At 41.0% G+C, this 22,599-nt stretch overlaps 1 protein-coding gene across 2 annotated transcripts; it reads left to right on the top strand.

Moving 5' to 3' along the window:
• The first annotated feature begins 11,543 nt into the window (after positions 1 to 11,543).
• On the top strand, positions 11,544 to 21,789 carry KRT20 (keratin 20). 2 transcript variants are annotated; one of them, XM_028836479.2, is made up of 8 exons: positions 11,544 to 12,960; positions 15,078 to 15,160; positions 16,982 to 17,138; positions 17,491 to 17,652; positions 17,818 to 17,943; positions 19,388 to 19,608; positions 20,330 to 20,367; positions 21,288 to 21,789. In XM_028836479.2, exons 1-8 carry the CDS (start codon positions 12,571 to 12,573, stop codon positions 21,383 to 21,385), a joined length of 1,275 nt encoding a protein of 424 aa, XP_028692312.1. In that variant the 5' UTR covers positions 11,544 to 12,570; the 3' UTR covers positions 21,386 to 21,789. The 2 variants fall into 2 exon arrangements, with proteins under 2 accessions (XP_028692312.1, XP_077825802.1); XM_077969676.1 differs by lacking the exon at positions 20,330 to 20,367 and having other exon boundaries at positions 11,546 to 12,960.
• The last annotated feature ends 810 nt before the right edge of the window (positions 21,790 to 22,599 follow it).

Raw genomic sequence — 22,599 nt, 5'->3', positions numbered from 1 at the left:
GATCGAATTGCCTACAAACATCGTGTGTCAACATTAATGTCAGTTCCTTGGAACCAATAGATTGCTCCTTAATTACTCCATGCTTCCAGAACCTGTAGTCCTCCTGACAGCTCATTTCACAGAGATGCATTTATTTTGAAAAAGTATACATAGCTACCAGACCGTCCACTCTGTCAACATAAGGGTTGGCCATAAAAACCTGTTATATTTTACTCTGGGCAGCAATTATTTAATATCCCTCAACATATGTGTCAAACACATAAGAAATTGCTCCAGGCTTTTCTACCTTTTCATTGCTTAAAAAAGTAGAAAACGCCCAACAATGAGGCCTTCGTAGAACTAGAATCATCGTAGAACCTGAGGCATCAAAAATATTAGTTGCATTGTGAAAGCCAAATAGGAGCAACTCATTCTTTAAAAAGAATACAATTAATAAACCGCATCTCCACTGACACCTAGTAAGTCCCCAGGAAGGTGTAAAGCCCCGGATTTATAAGGCTAAGAAACATATTACAGGAATAAAACCCTAAACCACAAAAAGGTGTAGTATTTGCAACGGTTGTGGTCACTAGGGAATCCTGTTTCAACGTTGATGCTTCTCTGCCTTCCCTTTTCTAAATCAGGTTAAATGGGGTTCCTCACGGTGGAGCTGTTCCTCCTGACCCTCTGACACCCCAAACTGGACTCTCCCCGGACTGGTTACCTCATCACATGCTGCTGTCCAACTATGCAATTAACACATCACCTGGTCCCCTAAGCCTGCAGATTGACCTGATTCATGCAATTCTTTTTGTTGATTTTTTAGAGACAGGATCTTGCTCTGTTCCCCAGTCTGGAGTTCAGTGACACAGTCACCACTCACTGCAGTCTCGACCTTCTGGGCTCAAGCAATCCTCCCACTTCAGCCTCCTAAGTAGCTGGAACTACAAGCACCTGCCACCACACCCTGTTTTTTGTTTTGTTTTGTTTTGTTTGTTTTGTTTTTTGGGTTTTTTTAATGTTTTGTAGAGAAGGAGTCTCACTATGTTTCCAGGGCTGGTCTTGAAATGGATTTAAGCGATCCTCCCACCTCGGCTTACAGGCTTGAGCCACCGCACCCAGCCTGCAGTTATTTATTTTCACAGTTCCCTGGGGGCTGGCAGAAGAAATACTAACAAGGGCCCATATGAAAGGAGCAAGCAAGAATCCCTGGGAAGTGCTGGGAAAAATCAGGAGGAAGTGAGGCCGAAAGCCGAAGAAACCAGGGAAGGCTGCCTAGAGGCGTGGCTTTCAGGGCAAGATGTTTTCTCACTGTTCTGCTCTCACATCCCACACCCCCTCATCTTCCTTACCACCCGTGTTAAAACGTGAGCAGTCTTTCTTTGGAGTTCTCTGACTCTTTCAGAGTTAAGACACGAAGAGATGGAACGAATGGGACCTTTTTAGCCTCCTTTCCTCTCTTCTCTACTCACCGGTTCCTTTCCAGCCCACCTCTGCTCATTTCCCTGCCTCAGGACCCTGTCACATGCTGGCGCTTCCCATCCAAGCCCAGATCACACCTCCAGGAAAGGTCTGCGGCTGAGTAAGTGCCCTGCTCTTCCCCACCTGCGCTAGGACTGCAGATCCTAGAGAGAGGCTGCACATCTTGCTCTGAAAGCCACCCGTCTAGGAAACCTTCCTGGCTTCTTCAGCTTTCAGCCTCACCTCCTCCTGACTTTTCACAGCACTTTCTGGGGACTCTTGCTTCCTCCTTTCCTACATGCCCTTGTGAGCATTTCCTCTGCCAGACCACAGGCTCCTCCAGAGCAGTGTCTGACCACCCAGGAGGAACTCAGCAAATCGTAAATAGTTTAATTTGTCCAGATACGTTTCTGTTTTTAACAAACAGTTGTCAAAACTTCATCTTTTGCCAACTGCCTGACTCAGAAGACGTTGATGTTCATTTGTTTGTTTGTGCTTGTTTGTTTGTTTGTTTGGAGACAGTGTCTTGCTCTGTTGCCCCAGGCTGGAGTGCAGTGGCGTGATCACAGCTCACGGCAGCCTCAATTTCCCAGGTTCGAGGGATCCTCTCACCTCAGCCTCCCAAGTAGCTGGGGACTGCAGACGTGCACCACCATGCCTGGCTAAATTTTGTATATTTTGTAAAGATGGGGTTTCACCATGCTGCCCAGGTTTTGAACTCCTGAGCTCAAGCAATCAGCTCGCTTCGGCCTCCCAAAGTGCTGGGATTACAGGTGTGAGCCACCGCGCCCGGCCCAGAAGATGCTGATCTTTACAGGCAGCTTTCCTGAAACCTGTTTATTAATACAGCTCTTCCTTGCAAAATTAAGTGTTGGGAAAAGCGTTCTTTCCCTGTCTCTTTCCATCCCTCCTCGATTTCAAGCTCCATCCTGTACGCTGCAACAAATTTTCAACATGGAGCTTCTCTTTTAACCAGTCTGATGCCTTGTATGGTTTGTTTTTCCCTTTTTACTTAAGTGTGTGCACATAAAAAAGCAATGAAATACCCCACTGAGCAGAAATGTAAACACATCTGCTGTTTGTGTTCTGAAAAACTAATTAATAATACATCTCTTCATCTAGTCTGATGCATCCATATACATCGTGCCTTGCTCTAGGAGCATTCTGGAGCCAACGATCGCTGCCATATCTTAGAGCACCTATTTCAATTTTGTGTGATTAGTAGCAAGGGAAGGACCACATTGAAAGAGGAGGTCTCTAGCCCCAGGTAGACACAAAAATGTGTTGAGTATAGACTTTCTATTCACCTTTCAAGCAGTAATTTCATTGATGAGAGTTTTCTTTATACGTCAGGGTGTTGCTGGCAAGACAGCTTTCCTGGGTCATGCAAAAGGACTAAAAATCAATTTGCAAAGCAAATATTATGTAGCTTAATCTCAACTTTCTATATTTGTACTGTTGCTATAGGCAAGTCATTAACCTGGGTATGCCTCAGCTTTTTCATTTGTAAAGTGAGGATGGCCTACATGATTTTCAAGGGCTCTTTCAGATATGATAGCCTATATGGTTCTTTGTATTTAGAAACAAGCCTCATGAGAAATAAAAACACATGGTGAGTGATTTGTCACTTGCTTACTTGTTTTCAAAAATAGTAAGTTTGGGTTGTTCAGATAACATAAAAGCATAACAGAAAATTAAATCACTGATGATTTCTCCCTTAAAATATAGTCTAAAAAAGTTCGATGCTAACTGGTTATTACCATTTGGTTAGCTAACAATATTATAGCCTATAGCTAGGCAATATTTTCTAGAGCTTTCACAAATTGCACCCAGGCACCATAAATTCTACAGTCTTAGGTTATCACAATGAATGAAATGCTCAATGATGTGACAATGCAGCAGTTCAGGGAGAAGAAGCCTCCAGGCGGCAGCAAGGGCTATGCAAGATGGCAGCCTCTCCCAGGAGATGCTGCTTCCTGTGGTCTGTCTGTGCAGATTTGACTCTGGAGTTTTGGAAGACTGAGTGAACTAGAATCATGGTGGTAATTTATGTATGACGGATAAACATAAGAATCAACAAGACTGGCACGGGGCGCAGTGGTTCACGCCTGTAATACCAGCACTTTGGGAGGCCGAGGTGGGTGGATCACTTGAGATCAGGAGTTCGAGACTGACCAACATGGAGAAACCCTGTCTCTACTAAATATACAAAAAATTAGACGGGTGTGGTGGTGCATGCCTGTAATCCCAGCTACTCAGGAGGCTGAGGTAGGAGAATCACTTGAACCTGGGAGGCAGAGGTTGCAGTGAGCCGAGATTGCACCATTGCACTCCAGCCTGGGCAACAAGAGCGAAACTCCATTTCAAAAAAAAAAAAAGAAAAAACTTAGCAGGGCATGGTGGCAGGTGCCTGTAATCCCAGCTACTCAGGAGGCTGAGGCAGGAGAATCGCTTGAACCCAGGAGGTGGAGCTTGCAGTGGGCCAAGATCACACCATTGCACTCTGGCCTGGGCAACGGAGCAAGATTCGTCTCAAAAAAAAAAAAAATCAACAAGATTGGAGAAAACCTTTCCTATATACCTTACTAATACCTTATTATGCACCCCCAGCCTGGTCTCCAAATCAGAATACTCAACAGTCTTCCTCTTCATCCAGGTCTCCTCCACCTAAATCTGACACAAGTGCCACAGACTTGGCATTTCCACAAATAAACACACCATGTTCCCCTTTGCAATGAGATTCTATCATTTGCAACAACATGGATGGAACTGGAGGTCATTAGGTTAAGTAAACCATCTCCCAAACCATCTCCCAGTCCTGTCCCAGTGTCCCCCTTGCCACGGGGCACCACTATCACCACCCAGTCATTCTCATCTCATCCTATTCCCCATGTCCCACACCCACTCATTCCACAAAGGAATCAGGGCCAAAGTGCATGCACACACTGTACCCAAGAAAGAGAGATGTGCACAGAAGAGATGAACGGGGTGACCAACTGTCCTGGGACTGACTGTCCCAGTTTTAACTCTGAAAGTCTCACATTGCAGAAAGCTCTGTATCCTGGGCAAACCAGAACAGTTGACCATCCTGGAGGGAAGGAATTTGAGAGCACTGGGATGGCTTCCTGGAAGAGATGACATGCAGAAGAAAAGAAGGGGACGGAGTATACAAAAGCATGGAATGGAGGAATCGGTGGTGTGTGTTACTGGACTGTGCCATCTGAGGCATGGAGGGATGGCCAGAGGGTCTAGAAAGGTAGGCAGGGGCTAGATCTTGGAGAGTTGTATATTGGACTTGACTACATACCACTGTTGGTTTTTCACATAAACGAAATAATCAGATTTGCATTTTTAGGCAGGTGTTTGAGACTGGACCTCAACATTGATGAACAACATTGACGGCTAGAAACAGGTGCTAATATTATTTTTAAATTGTCGATAACTTCTTTACTATGATTCCAAGGGTAGGAACTAGAATTTGTCTTGGTGACAAATTATTCCTCTGTTTTGGGAAGAATTCAGTTGAGCTCTCTCTTAGTCAAGCTTGTGTAAAATAAGTACTCATTTGTCCTTGGCATAACACGGGATATTGGCAAAATAACACAGATACAGAGCCAATCACAGGGGTGAAGAGGACCATTGAGCCCCTGGTTTCCCAGTCAGAGATTTAAGATGTTGAATCCGAATGCAGCCCCATCTGGTTTCAGACGTCCCCTCTAGGATGAAAAGATTATATCCATCTTGGCCGGGCACACTGGCTCATGCTTGTAATCCCAACATTTTGGTAAGCCGATGCAGGAGGATCACAATTAAGATATCCATCTCATCAGTTAAAACTATGCCCTCACACCAGACCACGTAGCCTATAGTACACTAAAATAAGTTAGCATTTTTAAAATAAATCTTGTTATTGGTACAGGTTTATTGTATTAGGAGATTTTGTGTTGCAAATGGCAATGTAAAGGAAATATAAAGACTTTAAATATTTTTCAATTGTTTAATATACCAGGAGCTTCAAAAGATGGAAATGGTCTAGATGCCCCTCAAACCCTGAAAGGACTTGCAAAGGAGTGTGCATCCAGAGACAGGAGGAATCTGTGACCATCATTTGCAATCTACATTATCTATATGTGTATCTCTTAAGCATACATTATTTCATTTTGCCTGTTTTTATACTATATATCAATAAAATCTGGATGGATTCTGTTGTCTTCTTTCAGCATTATGTTTTTTAATATTTATCCATGTCAATAATGTAATTCTTTTTTTTTTTTAAGGCAGAGCCTGGCTCTGTCGCCCAGGTTGGAGTGCAGTGGCACGATCTTGGCTCACTGCAACCTGCACCTCCTGGGTTCAGGTGATTCTCCTACCTCAGCTTCCCGAATAGCTGGAATCACAGGCGCCCACCACTATGCCCAGCTAATTTTTGTATTTTTAGTAGAGACTGGGTTTCACCATATTGGCCAGGCTGGTCTCAAACTCCTGGCCTCAAGTGATCTACCCAACTCAGGCTCCCAAACTGCTGGGATTACTGGCATGAGCCACCACGCCCAGCTAATTTATCCATTTTTAACTGTTGCATAGCATCCCACTGTATGAACATGTATGAATGCATTTATTCATTCTACTATTAACATTTGAGTTGTTTCCAGTTTTCTGTTTCTTGTGGGTGTGTGTTAGTACGTGCGTGTGTTATTAATATGAACAATGGTTCTGTGAATATTCTTGTACATGTCTATCATTCAATACTTATAAGAGTTTCTCTGAAGTGAATACCTAGGAATGGTTTGCTGAGTGACGGTTATGTGAATATTCAGCCTTCTAACATAATCTCAAACTATTTTACAAAGTGATTGTACCTATTTATACAGCTAACATCAATGGATTGGAATTCCCCTCAGTCATACTTGCTATCATCCAACTTTTTTTTTTTTTTTTTTGAGACAGAGTCTCGCTCTGTCGCCCAGGCTGGAGTGCAATGGCGCGATCTCGGCTCACTGCAAGCTCCGCTCCCCGGGTTCACGCCATTCTCCTGCCTCAGCCTCCTGAGTAGCTGGGACTGTAGGCGCCCGCCACCACGCCCGGCTCATTTTTTGTATTTTTTAGTAGAGACGGGGTTTCACCGTGTTAGCCAGGATGGTCTCGATCTCCTGACCTCGTCATCCGCCCGTCTCGGCCTCCCAAAGTGCTGGGATTACAGGCGTGAGCCACCGCGCCCGGCTTATCGTCCAACTTTTTAACTTTTTCCAATTGGCGGATGTGGAACGGGCCATTCAGCTTTCCTCGTTTCTGCAAATCTATTCATATTTTGCCCACTTTCTCACTGGGATGTTTTTCTTTTTCTTACTGATTTGTAGGGATTTTCCATATTCCGGAAACTAATTTCTTGACAGTTACATGATTTCTAAATATCTGCTCCCTGTTTGAGACTTTTTTCATTATAATTATGGTATATTTTAATGAATAAAAATTGCTAAATCGGTATCAATTTTGTACTTCACAGTTTTCACTTTTTGTGTCTTGTTAGAAATACTCCTTTACTCTAATTCCTAGAGATATTATTCTGTGTTTTCTTCTACATGTTGTATAGGTTTTAACTTTTCATATGTTTATCTTTAATGAATCTGGAATTCATTTTCATATATTTTAGGTAAGTTTTGCCTTAGAACAGAAATACAATTTCCATTTGTTAAATATGGGATACTCCATTTCTTTCCACGTTGATTTGTAATGCCCAAGCAGGACAAAATTGAGTTTCTATATGCAACAGATCTGTTTCTGAGCTCTTTGTGCTAATTCACTGGCTTATTTCCAGATCAATGTAACAGCCATCATGTGAAAGGCAAAACCATAAAATTAGAAAACATAATATGCATTCTTTTTTTCCTTCAATTTTTATTTTAAGTTCAGGGGGTACATGTGCAGGATGTGCAGGTTTGTTACATAGGTAAACGTGTGCCATGGTGGTTTACTGCACAGATCGTTCCAACACCCAGGTATTAAGCCCAGTGTCCATTAGCTATTCTTCCTGATGCTTTCCCCCCAACCACAGGTGCCCAGTGTGTGTTGTTCCCCACCATGTGTCCAAGTGTGGAAAATGTAATATGTATTCTTAACCTGTCAATATCTAAAGTTAATCTGTATGTTTGCTGTTTTCCTAAACAGTTGCACACTTTAGAACAATTTAACTCCATTCATCCCCTTCCAGCTTTCATCTAGTTTAATTCCATATTGTTTTTTCTTCTCAATAGATAAATTATTTTATAGCCAATATTTGTCTTTACATTTACATTTGGTCACATGCTTAGCACCTTATTTGTTTATTATTTTCATTCTTTTATGCATGTCAGAACTTTCATCTGGAATCATCTTCCTTCTGCTTAAAATACATTCTTTCAGATTGCTCTTAGCGAAAACTTAGAAGTTGATGGCAAATTCAGTTTTTTAAATCTTGAAAATAGCTTTATTTTATCCTCTTTCAAATATAATGTTACCGAGTCAGAAAATTCTGGAATGGCAGTTATTTCCTCCCGGCACATTGAAGATTCTATTCCATTTCCAGTGTCCATTGTTGCTTTTGAGGAGTCAGCCATCAGTCTAACCACCATTCCTTGGCTGGTGATTTATTTTCTATCTGCTTGTAATTATCTGGTTTTCTGCCTCAATGTGTGTAGTGATTTATTTTTATTCCTTTTGCCTGAAATTCATTAGGTCTCCTTAATCTGAGAACTTGGGTTTTTGGGGTTTTTTTTTAACAATTCTATAAAATTCTCACTTTTTATTTTGTTGAATGTTTTCCTATTCTCTCATGTCTTCTCCTGGAACTCTGATTAGACATATTTAGACCTTCTAATTCTAGCCCTCATGCCTCTTGACTTCCTCCTTCGTCACTTGGTTGCATTCTGGAAAATTTCCTCAGAGCCACATTTTGTTCAATAATCCTGGTTTAATCTGTTCCTGGACTCATCCACTGAACTTGTAATTTTAACGGCATTGTTTATTTCCTCTGGTTTGTATTTCAGATCTGCTTGGTACTTACTCCAATTTTCAAGTTTATTTTATTTTCTAAAAGAATTTATATTTATATTCTTCATCCAATCATACTGTAGCCACTATGAGACAATAAACAAATCCACCCAACTCATCAAAACACAGCTGAGAATTACCAAATAAGTGCAAACAAAAACCTAAATATGACAGATTAACTGTGCCGAATACAATGATGTAAGTTTACTATATATCGACCTCCTTGTACCCATCTCCTCACTTCAACAAATAACTCAGGGCCAAACTTCCAACTTCCTTCACCTATACTTCCACCCTCCTTCTCCCTGTCTGAACAAGACACCACTCCACAGACTGCAGGTTCTACGTCTATCATATGCGACTGCAATAGCTTGGTCATGGTAGGAAAAAAAGAAGAAAAAAGTTGAAAGTCCTCTGAAAACTGTAGTGCTTATAATAGTCTTCCCAACTACTGGCCATACTTAATATTAATCATTAACACTCTCAGTAGAGTGTCTCAGAGGTCAAAATGTCCCTTCTACTAGCTACAAGGAAGTTGGGATCTAATAAGTATTTATTTACAGATGCAGTCACTCAACAGCCTGAAATATCAGGGGCTCTAAATTCATGACTCTGTGTATGAACAAGGGTCAATAGGATCTTTATTCAGTCCTCGAGATATAACTCAGAAAAATGAATTGCTGTGAAAAACTCACTTGATTTCCCGTGGTCACATTATAAGATCAAATAATCTACGAAAGTACAAAACTCAGTGACATACAGAAGCCAGCAAATTCTCTTGCCCTTACATAAACAGGTGGGAACCTTTCCAGTAGAATTTTTTCTCCTGCAACAAATTAGTAGATTGAATGACTATACCTCATAATAACAACACTATTGTATCATGTTTTAGTTTAAATTTAAAACCTCAAAAACTTATCAAAACTAGCCAAAGATTTCTGGAATAAGAAATAGACAGTTATTTCTCAAAAAAAAAAAAAAAAAAAAAATTGGCTGGGCCAGTGCAGTGGCTCACACCTGTAATGCCAGCACTTTGGGAGGCTGAGGTGGGCAGATCATGAGGTCAAGAGATCAAGACCAGGCTGGCCAACATGGTGAAACCCTGTCTCTACTAAAAATACAAAAATCAGCTGAGCGTGATGGTGCCCTCCTGTAATCCCAGTTACTCGGGAGGCTGAGGCAGGAGAATCGTGTGAACCCAGAAGGCAGAGCTTGCAGTGAGCCGAGATTGCGCCACTGCACTCCAGCCTAGTGACAGAGCCAGACTCTGTCTCAAAAAAATTGGCTGGACACAGGGGCTCACACCTGTAATCTCATCATTTTGGGAGGGTGGGGTGGGAGAATCACTTGAACTCAGGAGTTTGAGTCCAGCCTGGGCAACATAGTGGAATCCCGTTTCTGTCAAAAAAATAATAAAAATAATAAAAATAAAATAAAAATAAAAATTATCTAGGCATGGTGTGCATGCCTATAGTCCCAGCTACTTGGGAGGCTGAAGCAGGAGGATCACTTGAGCCTGGAAGGTCAAGGCTGCAGTGAGCTGTGATTGTGTCACGGCACTCCAGCCTGGGTAACACAGTGAGACCCTGTCACAAAATAAAAATAAAATTGAAAACAACTAAAAATGGGATTTTTAACTCTTTGATATAAACATAACTAGGTCCAGCCATAAGGAAGAATTGTCCTACAAAAGAGAACAAATATCATCCTGTTTAACAACCACACTTATGTTCTTTTCTAATTATAAAGCTAACTATTGACTTAATAATGCTTCTGGCCAGGCACGGTGGCTCACGCCTGTAATCCCAGCACTTTGGGAGGCCAAGGTGGGCAGATCATGAGGTCAAGAGATCGAGACCATCCTGGCTAACACGGTGAAACCCCGTCTCTACTGAAAATACAAAAAAATTAGCTGGGTGAGGTGGCGGGCCCCTGTAATCCCAGCTACTCGGGAGGCTGAGGCAGGAGAATGGCGTGAACCCAGGAGGCAGAGCTTGCAGTGAGCCGAGATCGCAGCCACTGCACTCCAGCCTGGGCGACAGATAGAGACTGCATCTCAAAAATCAATCAATAAATAAATAATGCTTCTACACACTTTGATCATGTGTTAGCATATGAAACTCTTGGCTGAGACCAACTTACTATAAAACGTGTGTAATTTAAATAGTATAATTTTCCAATGACTTTAATCTAACAATCTCCTCCTACCCCATTAATCAACACAAAAAGCAATTCATCTTTGAATATATGTGTAAAGAACATAGTTCATGTGTTTATAAAAAGTTCTTCTCTGCTACAGAGTTTAGCTGTGACATCTATTAACAAAGTAATTTATAACTCTAATAAGTTAGCAAGGTCTTCTTGCTACCAGTCCAGTCATTGGTGGTGAGTGCTCAGTACTGGCTGATGAATACATGAATGGATAAAAATGTAAGAGCTGTCCACACATATACCATAAAATGCATAAAGTAGATCCCGTTTTATCTCAATTTTTATTTCTGTGATATAACTGAGATAAAATCAAACACAATGTATTATTTTAAAGTATACTGTTCATAAGAGAGAAATAATGTGATCTGACCTTATTTTAGAAGAAAGTTGTCTGTAAAAAAATTTAAACTCAAAAGTAAAAAAGCCACTGGTTTCTAAAAGCTCAAAAAAAAATTTTTAAGTGATTGGCTTTCAGAACAACAGCAACAACAAATAAGCCTCTAAAATAAGACAAGTAAATTCCAATTTTTTATTTTTGCATTTACTTGCTTGCTTGCTTTAATTATATACAAATCTCAATTCCATTAAAGTATCAGGATGACAATTAATTAGATGTTTTTAGTGACTTTTCCAATCCCTTCTAATTAACTTGATTAAGGAAGTGATTTACTTGCTTCATGGGAGGTGTGAATTCTCAGCCAGGGGGTTTGAATGAAGGGAAGCAAGTGACTCAGGCATTTATTGGGTGCTTACAATCAGATTCCCACTGGTGAGATCACGCCCATGTGTCTGGAGGTCCACACGCAAGCAGCTGCCTCCAGCCCAACCCTGGATGCTGAGTGTAGTCCCAAGGCCCCGCCTGCCCCACTTCCTATACATACAGCCACTCCTGCTGTGATTGTGGGGACATACAAGGAAGATCAGGCTTCCGTGGAAGCTTCTGCAATTAAAATCCACTGGGGATTCTAGAAGGAGCACCTGTAAGTAGATTCCGGATGGATGGGGCAGAGTCTGTCTCATGGTGGGTGTTAAGCTGGCCTTATACAAAAGAGGAGACCCATCCTGGTACCATGCCAGGTGCAAAGCACTGTGCGATTTATTGTAAGTGTCTTGGTAACAGGGCTTGAAGCCAGGCAGTGACTAGAAACCTAAAATGCATTATTTAGTCATAGAACATTAGAAATAGAAAGAAAATAACCTCCCAAATCATCTAGTCCATCATTCAGCTAAATTCATTTAATTCATATCCCCAAACTACATCTCCAAATGTACAATGGTTTCATTCCTGGTTTAGGGATTTGAGGTTTTGTGTCTGTACAAAATATATTAATAGTCTTATAAAATAATATGTCCAAAACAGAATAAACTTAAAAGCCAAACACAAGTAAAGCATGAAACAGAGGTTCTGAAGAGCAACTCCTCAATACAAATAAACCATTGTCCTTTATCTCCATTGTGACTTTCAGTTATGTAGGCACATCTGCCTTTTTACATACCTAAATTATACATGAGGATTATAAATATTCTTTATGTGTATGTTAGGATGAAAAAAACCTGCCAAGGCAGGTGCACGGGCTAAAAGAACACACCTTCCTGTTTCCTTTTGTTACCTGTTTAATTAAAAAAAAAAAAAGTTGCCCCTGATAAAAGCCTCCAATAAATGCCTCTAGTGCTATTTTCTGGAATTGAATTAAACATATTAACATATTGTTATACAAAGGGGGGGGCGTGGAAGCAAGGCAAGGTGGACCGTGGTGCCAATCCTAGTGACATGTCAGCAGAGGAGGAGTTTCTTGCCTGTGGACTTCATAAAAGGCTAGCTCAACACCCTCCATGAGACACACTCTGCCCCAACCATCCTGAAGCTACAGGTGCTCCCTCCTGGAATCTGCAATGGATTTCAGTCGCAGAAGCTTCCACAGAAGCCTCAGCAACTCCTTGCAGGCCTCTGTAGTCAGTACAGTGGGCACGCAGCGCCTCGGGATGACACCCAGCGTTTATGGGGGTGCTGGAGGCCGAGGCATCCGCATCTCCAACTCCAGACACACGGTGAACTATGGGAGCGACCTCACCGGCGGCGGGGACCTGTTTGTTGGCAATGAGAAAATGGCCATGCAGAACCTAAATGACCGTCTAGCGAGCTACCTAGAAAAGGTGCGGACCCTGGAGCAGTCCAACTCCAGACTTGAAGTGCAGATCAAGCAGTGGTACGAAACCAACGCCCCGAGGGCTGGTCGTGACTACAGCGCGTATTACAAACAAATTGAAGAGCTGCGAAATCAGGTGAGAGATGACGCCTGTGTTTCCTAGTCTGTGTTTAACTGAAAGTTAAATCAAGAGGTTATCTATGTTAGGCAGGTCCAAATGGACGTTGTAAAGACAATTAGGCTAAAATGTTACATCTACAAAAATTCTTTCATCTACCTTTAGACTGTATAATAGGATGACCTTAAATCATGCTATTTTTAATGTTTAATATAATTATATACAAAATATGAACATTTTATCCTCCGGAATAAAATAAATCTTTGTCACAGCTTACCACATCAGGGCTAAATGTATAGTGAGCAATCTTTCTGAAAAGAGCTAAAAATTAATTATGTGATAAATCTCTCTTAGTTTTTCATCTAGTCCTCAAGTTTTGAAACCCCAGTCAATTCAAAGACTTTTCTCCTTTTATTTAAGTAAATATTATAAGGTATGACCATTAGAATACTGTACTGCAGATTTAAATAACAAAGTGATTCTGGGTGGAAACAGTGTGGCAGGAATATGGGTCTTAATGATGCCTGGATTTTTAAGTGCCCTGTTTAATAACATGACCATCAGCATCAAGCAGTTCAGAAACTAATTCTACAGTAATAAAATATTCTATTGCCCCCAATTCATGTTTATTGCAATCATATCACAACCTCCTCCTATGTCATCAAAAAAAGGGTGGAGCTCTGTATTTTATCAGTTGCATGGAATAAAAGCAGAAGACTTTGCTCCTAATTGAAAATTTCATATATGACACAGAGCACTTGCTTCGAATTAAAGCTCTTATCTAATCAAGAGAAGTGTTCACTGTCATTTCTGTGTTAAGATTCATTCATATTCCTTTAGAGTAAAGCCCATTTACTTACCAGCAAGTCTATTTTTCTTGAGTTGTGCTAAACATCAGAGCAATTTGATTCGGACTCTATGGGAAGTTGCTTTGGAATTTTAGAAACTATGGGCGTGTGAAGCAATGGTATTTAAATTGCCCTTCCGGAATAAAGTTCCTCCTTCTTAGGCTCTCACTAAAAATGTTCGAACCACACCTGTCTCATGTTTCTGACTCTACTTTGGCTCATCTCAAATACACAGGCACAGGCCATCCGTCCCATTGAGCTGGACAGTCCCAACCGTAGGGAGCAGCCCTCTCCAAAACTGGATCCATTGAAAGAGAAATGTCATTGCAACATCCTCTGCAAGTAGATTTTTCATCTATATGCATCCATCATGCATTTAGTTCTTTTATGTATCATGTTCTTTCATTCAGCCAATACTGAATGACACTACCTAGGTGCTGGGCACCATGCTAGGCACTGAGGAATAGTATGGTGGACACAATGTGATTTATGAGGAAACAGGGATGGACAGAGGGACCAGCACACAGAGGGATAATGAGAGCACAGGCAGATCATCCAGTTCAGTTTTGAGAGCATCTGTGAAGGCTCCTTTGAAGCAATGTTGTCGAACCTGAGACATGAGGGAGGAATGGGAGCTCACCAGACCAGAGGGGCTAAAAGAAACATTATAAGCTGAAACATCAAAGGTGAGGCACTCAGTAAGTTCTGATGACTCAAGTTAAGTTAAATTCTCCTTCTGTAAAATCACAAGAAAGTAGACCAAACCCTGGGGCATCTAGGGTTGCATTTTGTGACTCTATTATGTTAAACACCCATGTCATTATTTTTTCTATATTTTCTTGTAGAAATGCTTGAAATAAACATCATTTTTGACATAATAGTCACTGCAGCTGGAGATAAACTAAATCCTTGTAAATACCTATCCAATTGAAAATGTCATTCTTGGCTGGGCGTGGTGGCTCACGCCTGTAATCCCAGCATTTTGGGAGGCCGAGGCAGGTGGATCACCTGAGGTCAGGAGTTCAACACCAGCCTAGCCAACATGGCAAAACCCCATCTCTACTAAAAATGCAAAAATTAGCCAGGCATGGTGGTGGATGCTTGTAACCCCAGCTACTCGAGAGGCTGAGGCAGGAGAATCGCTTGAACCTGGGAGGCAGAGGTTACAGTGAGCCAAGATCGCACCATTGCACTCCAGCCTGGGCAACAGAGCAAGATTCTGTCTAAATAAATAAATAAATAAATTTTTAAAAAAGAAAATGTCATTCTTTCTCATGTATTTTCCAGATTAAGGATGCTCAACTGCAAAATGCTCGATGTGTCCTGCAAATTGATAATGCTAAACTGGCTGCTGAGGACTTCAGACTGAAGTAGGTTCCCTAATATGTGGCAAAAGTTTCTGAAAAAGAATTCCTTTAGTAGTCCTTCCAGATAATCAGCTTTCCATATCATTGTTGGTAAAGGAACCACGGTTCAATGTTTCCAGAATCCTGAAGCCTAAAGGAGGTTAGAAGCTACGTGTTAGAAGCTAGCCCAGCACTCAGGGATGACCTTCTCTCTCTTGATCCCCTGGCATGTAACTGAACACCTCCAGTCACTACTATTCTCCTTTGTTATTACTGGTTGCTAAGTTTCTTTTTTTTTTAGTAACCTGGTATCTACCTTTTAACCCATTAAACCTAATTCTGCCCTTTGGAGTAATAAGAAAGCAATTTACAGTTCTCCTTCTCCCTAAGTGTCTCTCTGTTATCTAAAGAGAGTCTTAAGTCTACCCTTGGTGATTCTCCAAGTAATTCTCCATGTTCATTCAAGTACCTGCAAGTGTATGACCCAAGTTCCAGGGGTGACTCTTGATGATTTCTGGTTTGCCAGTGTTTTACAGGATGGTCTGGCCAACCAAAGAATCAGGACCAATCTATAATAATTAACCGGGTGTGGTGGCACATGTCTGTAATCCCAGCTACTTGGGAGGCTGAGGCAGGAGAATCACTTGAACCTGGGAGGCGGAGGTTTCAGTGAGCCGAGATCGTGACATTGCACTCCAGCCTGGGTGACAGAGTGAGACCTTGTCTCAAAAAAAAAGAAAAAATTGTGTTTACTTTCTCTGTAGTCATCACACCACATGTGACCAGAGCTGTTCCTTACAAACAGCTTCCACACTAGGGCATCTTCATCCTGAATTTGTACAATGCATTAACACCAAAAAGCCTTTTGTGGTTAGAAGAGTAGCCTTTTAATGCTCCAAGAGATTAACTAGAAGGAAATAGGAAATCAAATCCAAAGATTAAAGCAGTAAAGGTGCATTAGTTACAATTTTACCTAGCACTGAGTGTCCCATTGCATTGTCACTTTTTAAAGCTGGATATTTTAGGAAATTGGGCAGGGCGTGGTGGCTAATGCCTGTAATCCAGCACTTTGAGAGGCTGAGGCAGGCGGTTTGCTTGAGTCCTGGAGTTTGAGAACAGCTTGGGCAACATGGCGAAACCACGTCTCTACACAAAAATACAAAAAAAGTAGCTGGGCGTGGTGGCATACACCTGTGGTCCCAGCTACTTGGGAGGCTGAGGTGAGAGGATTGCTTGAGCCCAGGAGGTTGAGGCTGCAGGGAGCCATGATCGCATCACTGTATTCCAGCTTGGGTGACAGAGTGGTACCCTGTCTCAAATATACACACACACACACACACACACACACACACACACACACACACACACACATATATATATAGTGAGAGAGACAGAGAGCGTATGTAAGATTGTAGAGGAGGATGTAGAGCTGTTTGAGATAAGTCACTTTGGATGCCTCAGTTCACAAAGTTATAAAAATAAATTGATCATGTACATTCATTAAGTAAAAGTATTTAATATCAATAATGAGAACCCTTTGCCAACACAATAATTAACACAATTTAATTTCTTGTAAGATAAATTCTAGAATTTAGAAGTGCTCAAAATTATTTCAGATTGCCTTTTTCCAGTCACTCCAAATTATAGAGATTATATTATTGAGCAAATTGTCTGATTCCTAGGTTCTTATGTACATTTCATGAATGTATAAAGGCAGACATTATAAAGTTTTGAAATTGATCTCCTCATAAGCCACATTTAAAAACCTATCTCATTATATTAGATTCTCTCTCTTATAATGGCTACAGAAGGACCAGTTATCTCTGTATACTAATTAATTCCCAGGTATGAGACCGAGAGGGGAATACGCCTAACGGTGGAAGCTGATTTCCAAGGCCTGAATAAGGTCTTTGATGACCTAACCCTACAAAAAACAGATTTGGAGATTCAAATTGAAGAACTGAATAAAGACCTAGCTCTCCTCAAAAAAGAGCATCAGGAGGTGAGAAAATATTCAGAAGTGGTATTGGAAACGATGGAATGGTTCTATATAATAATAATAATAGGAGGAGCAGGAGAAACAGGAGAAGGGGGAAGAGTTGGTGGTGGTAATGACAGAGATGATGATGATGACAATAGTGATACAAGCCCCGCCTTCTTTTCATAATGTTGTTGTAGGTTAAATGACTTAGAGCAGTACCTGGACCACAATAAGCCCAACACAAGTTATTATTTTATTTCTTTTTTACTCATTGCCAATGAAAGAGGTCATGAGACTTCTTATGTCTTTTCTGCCCAACCTTATCTGAGAATGTGCTTCAGACTAAAATCAATCCGAATTTTCACTTTCATAGGAAGTCGATGGTCTATACAAGCATCTGGGCAACACTGTCAATGTGGAGGTTGATGCTGCTCCAGGCCTGAACCTTGGTGCCATCATGAATGAAATGAGGCAGAAGTATGAAGTCATGGCCCAGAAGAACCTTCAAGAGGCCAAAGAACAGTTTGAGAGACAGGTAACCGCACAATTGTAAAGTGTGAGCAAATGTGTAGAAGCTTTCCTCCAGAAAGAGATAACTCAGTTTCTTCTTCATTTGTTCATTCTTTCTTTCTCTTTCTGTCTTTTCTTTCTTATTTCCATCCCTCAACTGTTTGTTTTTTTTTCACTCGGCACTTTGTAGACTGAAATTCTGCAGCAACAGGTCACAGTGAACACTGAAGAATTAAAAGGAACTGAGGTTGAACTAACAGAGCTGAGACGCACCTCCCAGAGCCTCGAGATAGACCTCCAGTCCCATCTCAGCATGGTAAAGCACATCTAACTTCTCTTTCTCAATCCAGTATGTGTTTACCAAGGTCCTCTGTTAGGAACTTAGAAATGCAAAGACCTACAAGAAATAACCCTTCCCCTTGCAGAGCTGGCAGGGAAAGAGGCCGAACAACTGATTATAATCAAAAGACAGAGAGAAATCGAGGAAAGGGCAATGTACTGGATGTATGCAGAGGAAAGAGTAAATCTGGAAGATTTCACTGGGAAAGTGGCATTTAAACCAGATATTTTTATAACTTTTAAGTTCAGGGGTAATATGCAGATTTATGATATAGTTAAACTTGTGTCATGGGGGTTTGTTGTACAGGTTATTTCAGCACTCAGGTATTAAGCCTAATACCCATTTGTTATTTTTCCTGATCCTCTCCCTCCTCCTACCCTCCAGCCTCTGTTAGGCCCCCGTGTCTGCTATTCCCCTGTATGTGTCCATTATACCAGATCTTAAAATTTAAGATACAATTTTAAGCTGGAGAATGAACTAGAGACATTCCAGGCCAAGCAAACCAGCCAGCCCATGACAAATTATGCTGTGGTAACCAGAATCCCTCAAACCACAGTGGCCTGCAGCCACAATACTACATCCATCATGACATTTCCTTTCCAAGGGCAAGGCTAAAGGGGTAGGCCCTACCTAGGACAAGCCAGTGTTCTGGCAGAAAGAAAAGAGCAATGGTTGGGCCACTTGATAGCTCTTAAAGCTTCTCCTTAGAAAAAGCATTTGTCCTTTGGGAGGCCAAGGCAGGAGGATCACTTGAGGTCAGGAGTTCGAGACCAGCCTGGCCAATATGGTGAAACTCCATCTCTACTAAAGATACAAAAATAAGCTGGGCATGATGGTGTGTGCCTATAATCACAGCTACTGGAGGCTGAGGCAGGAGAATCGCTTGATCCCAGGAGGCAGAGGTTGCAGTGAGCCGAGATCGCACTACTGCACTCCAGCCTGGGGAACAGAGCAACACTCCGTCTCAAAAAAAAAAAGAAAAAGAAAAGGCATTCGTCAGTTTGACCGGCATTTCATTAACCAAAGAGAGTCACATGACCCAGCCAGCTGTCAATGGATTAAAGGAATCTAATCCTGCAACTGAGAAATGCCACAGATCACATGGCCAGGTCTGATGAAGGAGTGAGAGGTATAACATCTTCACATGGTGGGGAAGCAAATATTGAGAACAATTCTACAATGTGCTGCACTGAGAGAACAGTGGGTGCAAAGCTACAAGCAAAGAAAAACCCCAAGAGCTAATGATCCTAGCTGGCTGGCTGAGGTTGCCTAGTTGGGAAGAGTGGGAGATGGAGCTAGAAATACACACCATGCCCACAGTGATGAACTGCAGAGACCCTTCTCAAAATAAATTAAAATTGACCCATCTCTTGAATCAAGTCCTTAGATAAGAAATGCCCTATTTTTCTTGTGCTCATAGAAAGAGTCTTTGGAGCACACCCTAGAGGAGACCAAAGCCCGTTACAGCAGCCAGTTAGCCAACCTCCAGTCGCTGTTGAGCTCTCTGGAGGCCCAACTGATGCAGATTCGGAGTGACATGGAACGCCAGAACAATGAATACCATATCCTTCTTGACATAAAGACTCGGCTTGAGCAGGAAATTGCTACTTACCGCCGCCTTCTGGAAGGAGAAGACGTAAGGTAAGGCTCTTAGAATCAAGGAATAGGTGTCAATGTCTGTATGCACTTCTATTTTAATGTCCCTGTCACTCGTTACCCAGCACCAATGCAATCCCTAGGACAGAAGTAATTATACTCACACGCGCCTCACCACCACCAACAAAACGAAAATATACCAAAAAGTAGACACACGCCCAAAATATCAAGTACAGCCTTGAGATCATGTGATAGGACTGAGTTAGAAGATAATTCTCCAAATGATAGATTATGCTGATATTAATTTTCATCATTAATATATAACTGAAGGCATAACAGCGTTTTGGAAATTCTAATTGAGAGCTCATGAATTAGAAAATAAGTTGCTGAGGTCCACGGGAGCCAGAATCATCAGTGTGGCAGCAGCAACTGTCTTCAGATACCATACCTAAGAATATCAACAAGAGAACACAAGATTTAAACTTACATTGTAATTTTGTTACTTTAATTAGAGGAACTTCTTAGCTTATATTAAACTGGTCAGTTTTAAAGCTATGTATTTTTCAAGTTAAAAAGTAAAACGCTCAAGTTTGCAATAACAAGCAATGTAAAAGGGAAAGATACATGAAAGCATTAAAACACATTCACTTGGACTTTGAAATATAAAAGACAAGAGTGCATTCCATTTTCAAAACAGCAATAATCCTTTTTTCTGTTTCTTTTTTCTTCTTTTCATTAAAAAACAAAACAAAACAAAACAAAACAGAACTACAGAATATCAGTTAAGCACCCTGGAAGAGAGAGGTAAGTTCTAAATTTTTGCACATTTTCTATGACACTCAGCTGCTTTCCAATAACTATCTCCCATGGATAAAAAGTAAAGTGAGGCTGTTTCAGTCTGTTTTCTGCTCCTGTAATGGAATACCTGAGACTGAATAATTTACTAACAATAGAAGTTTACTTGGCTCACAGTTCTGGAGGCCAGAAAGTCCAATATCAAGGTGCCAGCATCTGGTGAGGGCCTTCTTGCTGCGTCATCCCATGGCAGAAAGTAGAAGTGCAAAAGAGTGTGCATGAGAGCCAGAGAGAAAAAGAAGGCTGATCTTGCTTTTATAACTAGCCCACTCTCACAATAACTAACCCATTCCTATGGTAACCACATTAATCCATCCATGAGGGCAGAGCCCTCATCATCTAATCACCTCTTACTAGGCCCCACCTCCCAACACTGTTACATTGGGGATTAAGTTTTCCACACATGAACTCTAGGGAACACATTCAAACCATAGCAAAGGCCAATTCTCAAAACAGCAGATATGACACCAGGGATTCTAAAAATCTTGTACATGGCATAAAGAAACCCTCTATGTGGGAACTTGGGCACACTCCTCAGAACGGGGTGATTTTCTTGGCCTGTGCTATTGCTATCTTGAGACATCTGAGATCCTGAAAAGGAAAAACAAGACAAAATCTGAATTCCACTTAAATTCAAGATCATTTATTTCTTGAATTTATAAGAGTAGGATATTTGTAAATTTGGGGAGAAGCACATTTTCTGTATCTATTTATAAAATGGACTTAAGATTTTTTGAGAAAGAGGATGGGTTTAACATATTTTTCTAAAAGAAGGAAATAAGTAAAAAGAATAATAATTTAAAGTTGAATATTATAAATCAGTAGAGTCATGTGCCTGAATTAACATTTAATGTTTAATATGAATTCAGATATAAAGAAAACCAGGAAGATTAAGACAGTCGTGCAAGAAGTAGTGGATGGCAAGGTCGTGTCATCTGAAGTCAAAGAGGTGGAAGAAAGTATCTAAATGGCTACCAGAAGGAGATGCTGCTGAGGTTTTGAAAGAAATGAGGCTATAATCTTATCTGCTCCCTGCAAGAAATCGGCCATAAGAAAGCATTATTAATACTTTGCAGTGATTAGAAGGGGTGGGGTGGGGGAAATCCTATTTATCAGACTCTGTAATTGAATATAAATATTTTACTCAGAGGAGCTGCAAATTGCCTGCAAAAATGAAATCCAATGAGCACTAGAATATTTAAAACATCATTACTGCCATCTTTATCATGAAGCACATCAATTACAAGCTATAGACCACCTAATATCAATTTGTAGGTAATGTTCCTGAAAATTGCAATACATTTCAATTATACTAAACCTCACAAAGTAGAGGAATCTATGCAAATTGCAAATAAACTGGTTTCTAATTTTTTCCTGTTTCTGAATTGTAAAACCCCCTTTGGGAGTCCCTGGTTTCTTATTGAGCCAATTTCTTGGTTAATCTCATTGATTTTTCAGCATCAGTACAACTCTACAACCTTTGAGCTATCTCTGCTTTTTCCCATTGTTTCTACTGCCTTTTAAAAGTCTACACAGCTCTTTGAATAATTTGAGAGTCAAATTCAATCACAAATGCGGAGCAGAATAAGAGTGAAGTACACTATACTTAAAATGTAAATAGAAGGCCGGGCGCGGTGGCTCAAGCCTGTAATCCCAGCACTTTGGGAGGCCGAGGCGGGTGGATCACGAGGTCAGGAGATCGAGACTATCCTGGCTAACACGGTGAAACCCCGTCTCTACTAAAAATACAAAAAATTAGCCGGGCGTGGTAGCGGGCGCCTGTAGTCCCAGCTACTTGGGAGGCTGAGGCGGGAGAATGGCGTGAACCAAGGGGGCGGAGCTTGCAGTGAGCCGAGATCGCGCCACTGTACTCCAGCCTGGGAGACACAGCGAGACTCCGTCTCAAAAAAAAAAAAAATGTAAATAGATTAAAAACATTACCGAAACCCTTCTCAAGGCAAAATGTGTCTCCTTTTGATAGTAAGCTGCATATACTATCAGGTGCTCTCTTTTTTTATATATGGTGAACATATATTTTTAATGAAATTTTTTAAAATAACAGCTTTATTGAGACATAATTCACACACCATGAAATTCACACTTACAATGTGTACAATTCAGTGGTCTTTGGTATGCTTAAAATATTTTGCAACCGTCACTACCTAATTTTAGAACATTTCA

Source organism: Macaca mulatta, chromosome 16, assembly GCF_049350105.2.
Source record: "Macaca mulatta isolate MMU2019108-1 chromosome 16, T2T-MMU8v2.0, whole genome shotgun sequence".
In the NCBI taxonomy this organism is placed as follows: Eukaryota; Metazoa; Chordata; class Mammalia; order Primates; family Cercopithecidae; genus Macaca; species Macaca mulatta.
The sequence above is the reverse complement of the archived record's forward strand: the minus strand, read 5'-3'. Positions and strand labels throughout refer to the sequence as shown.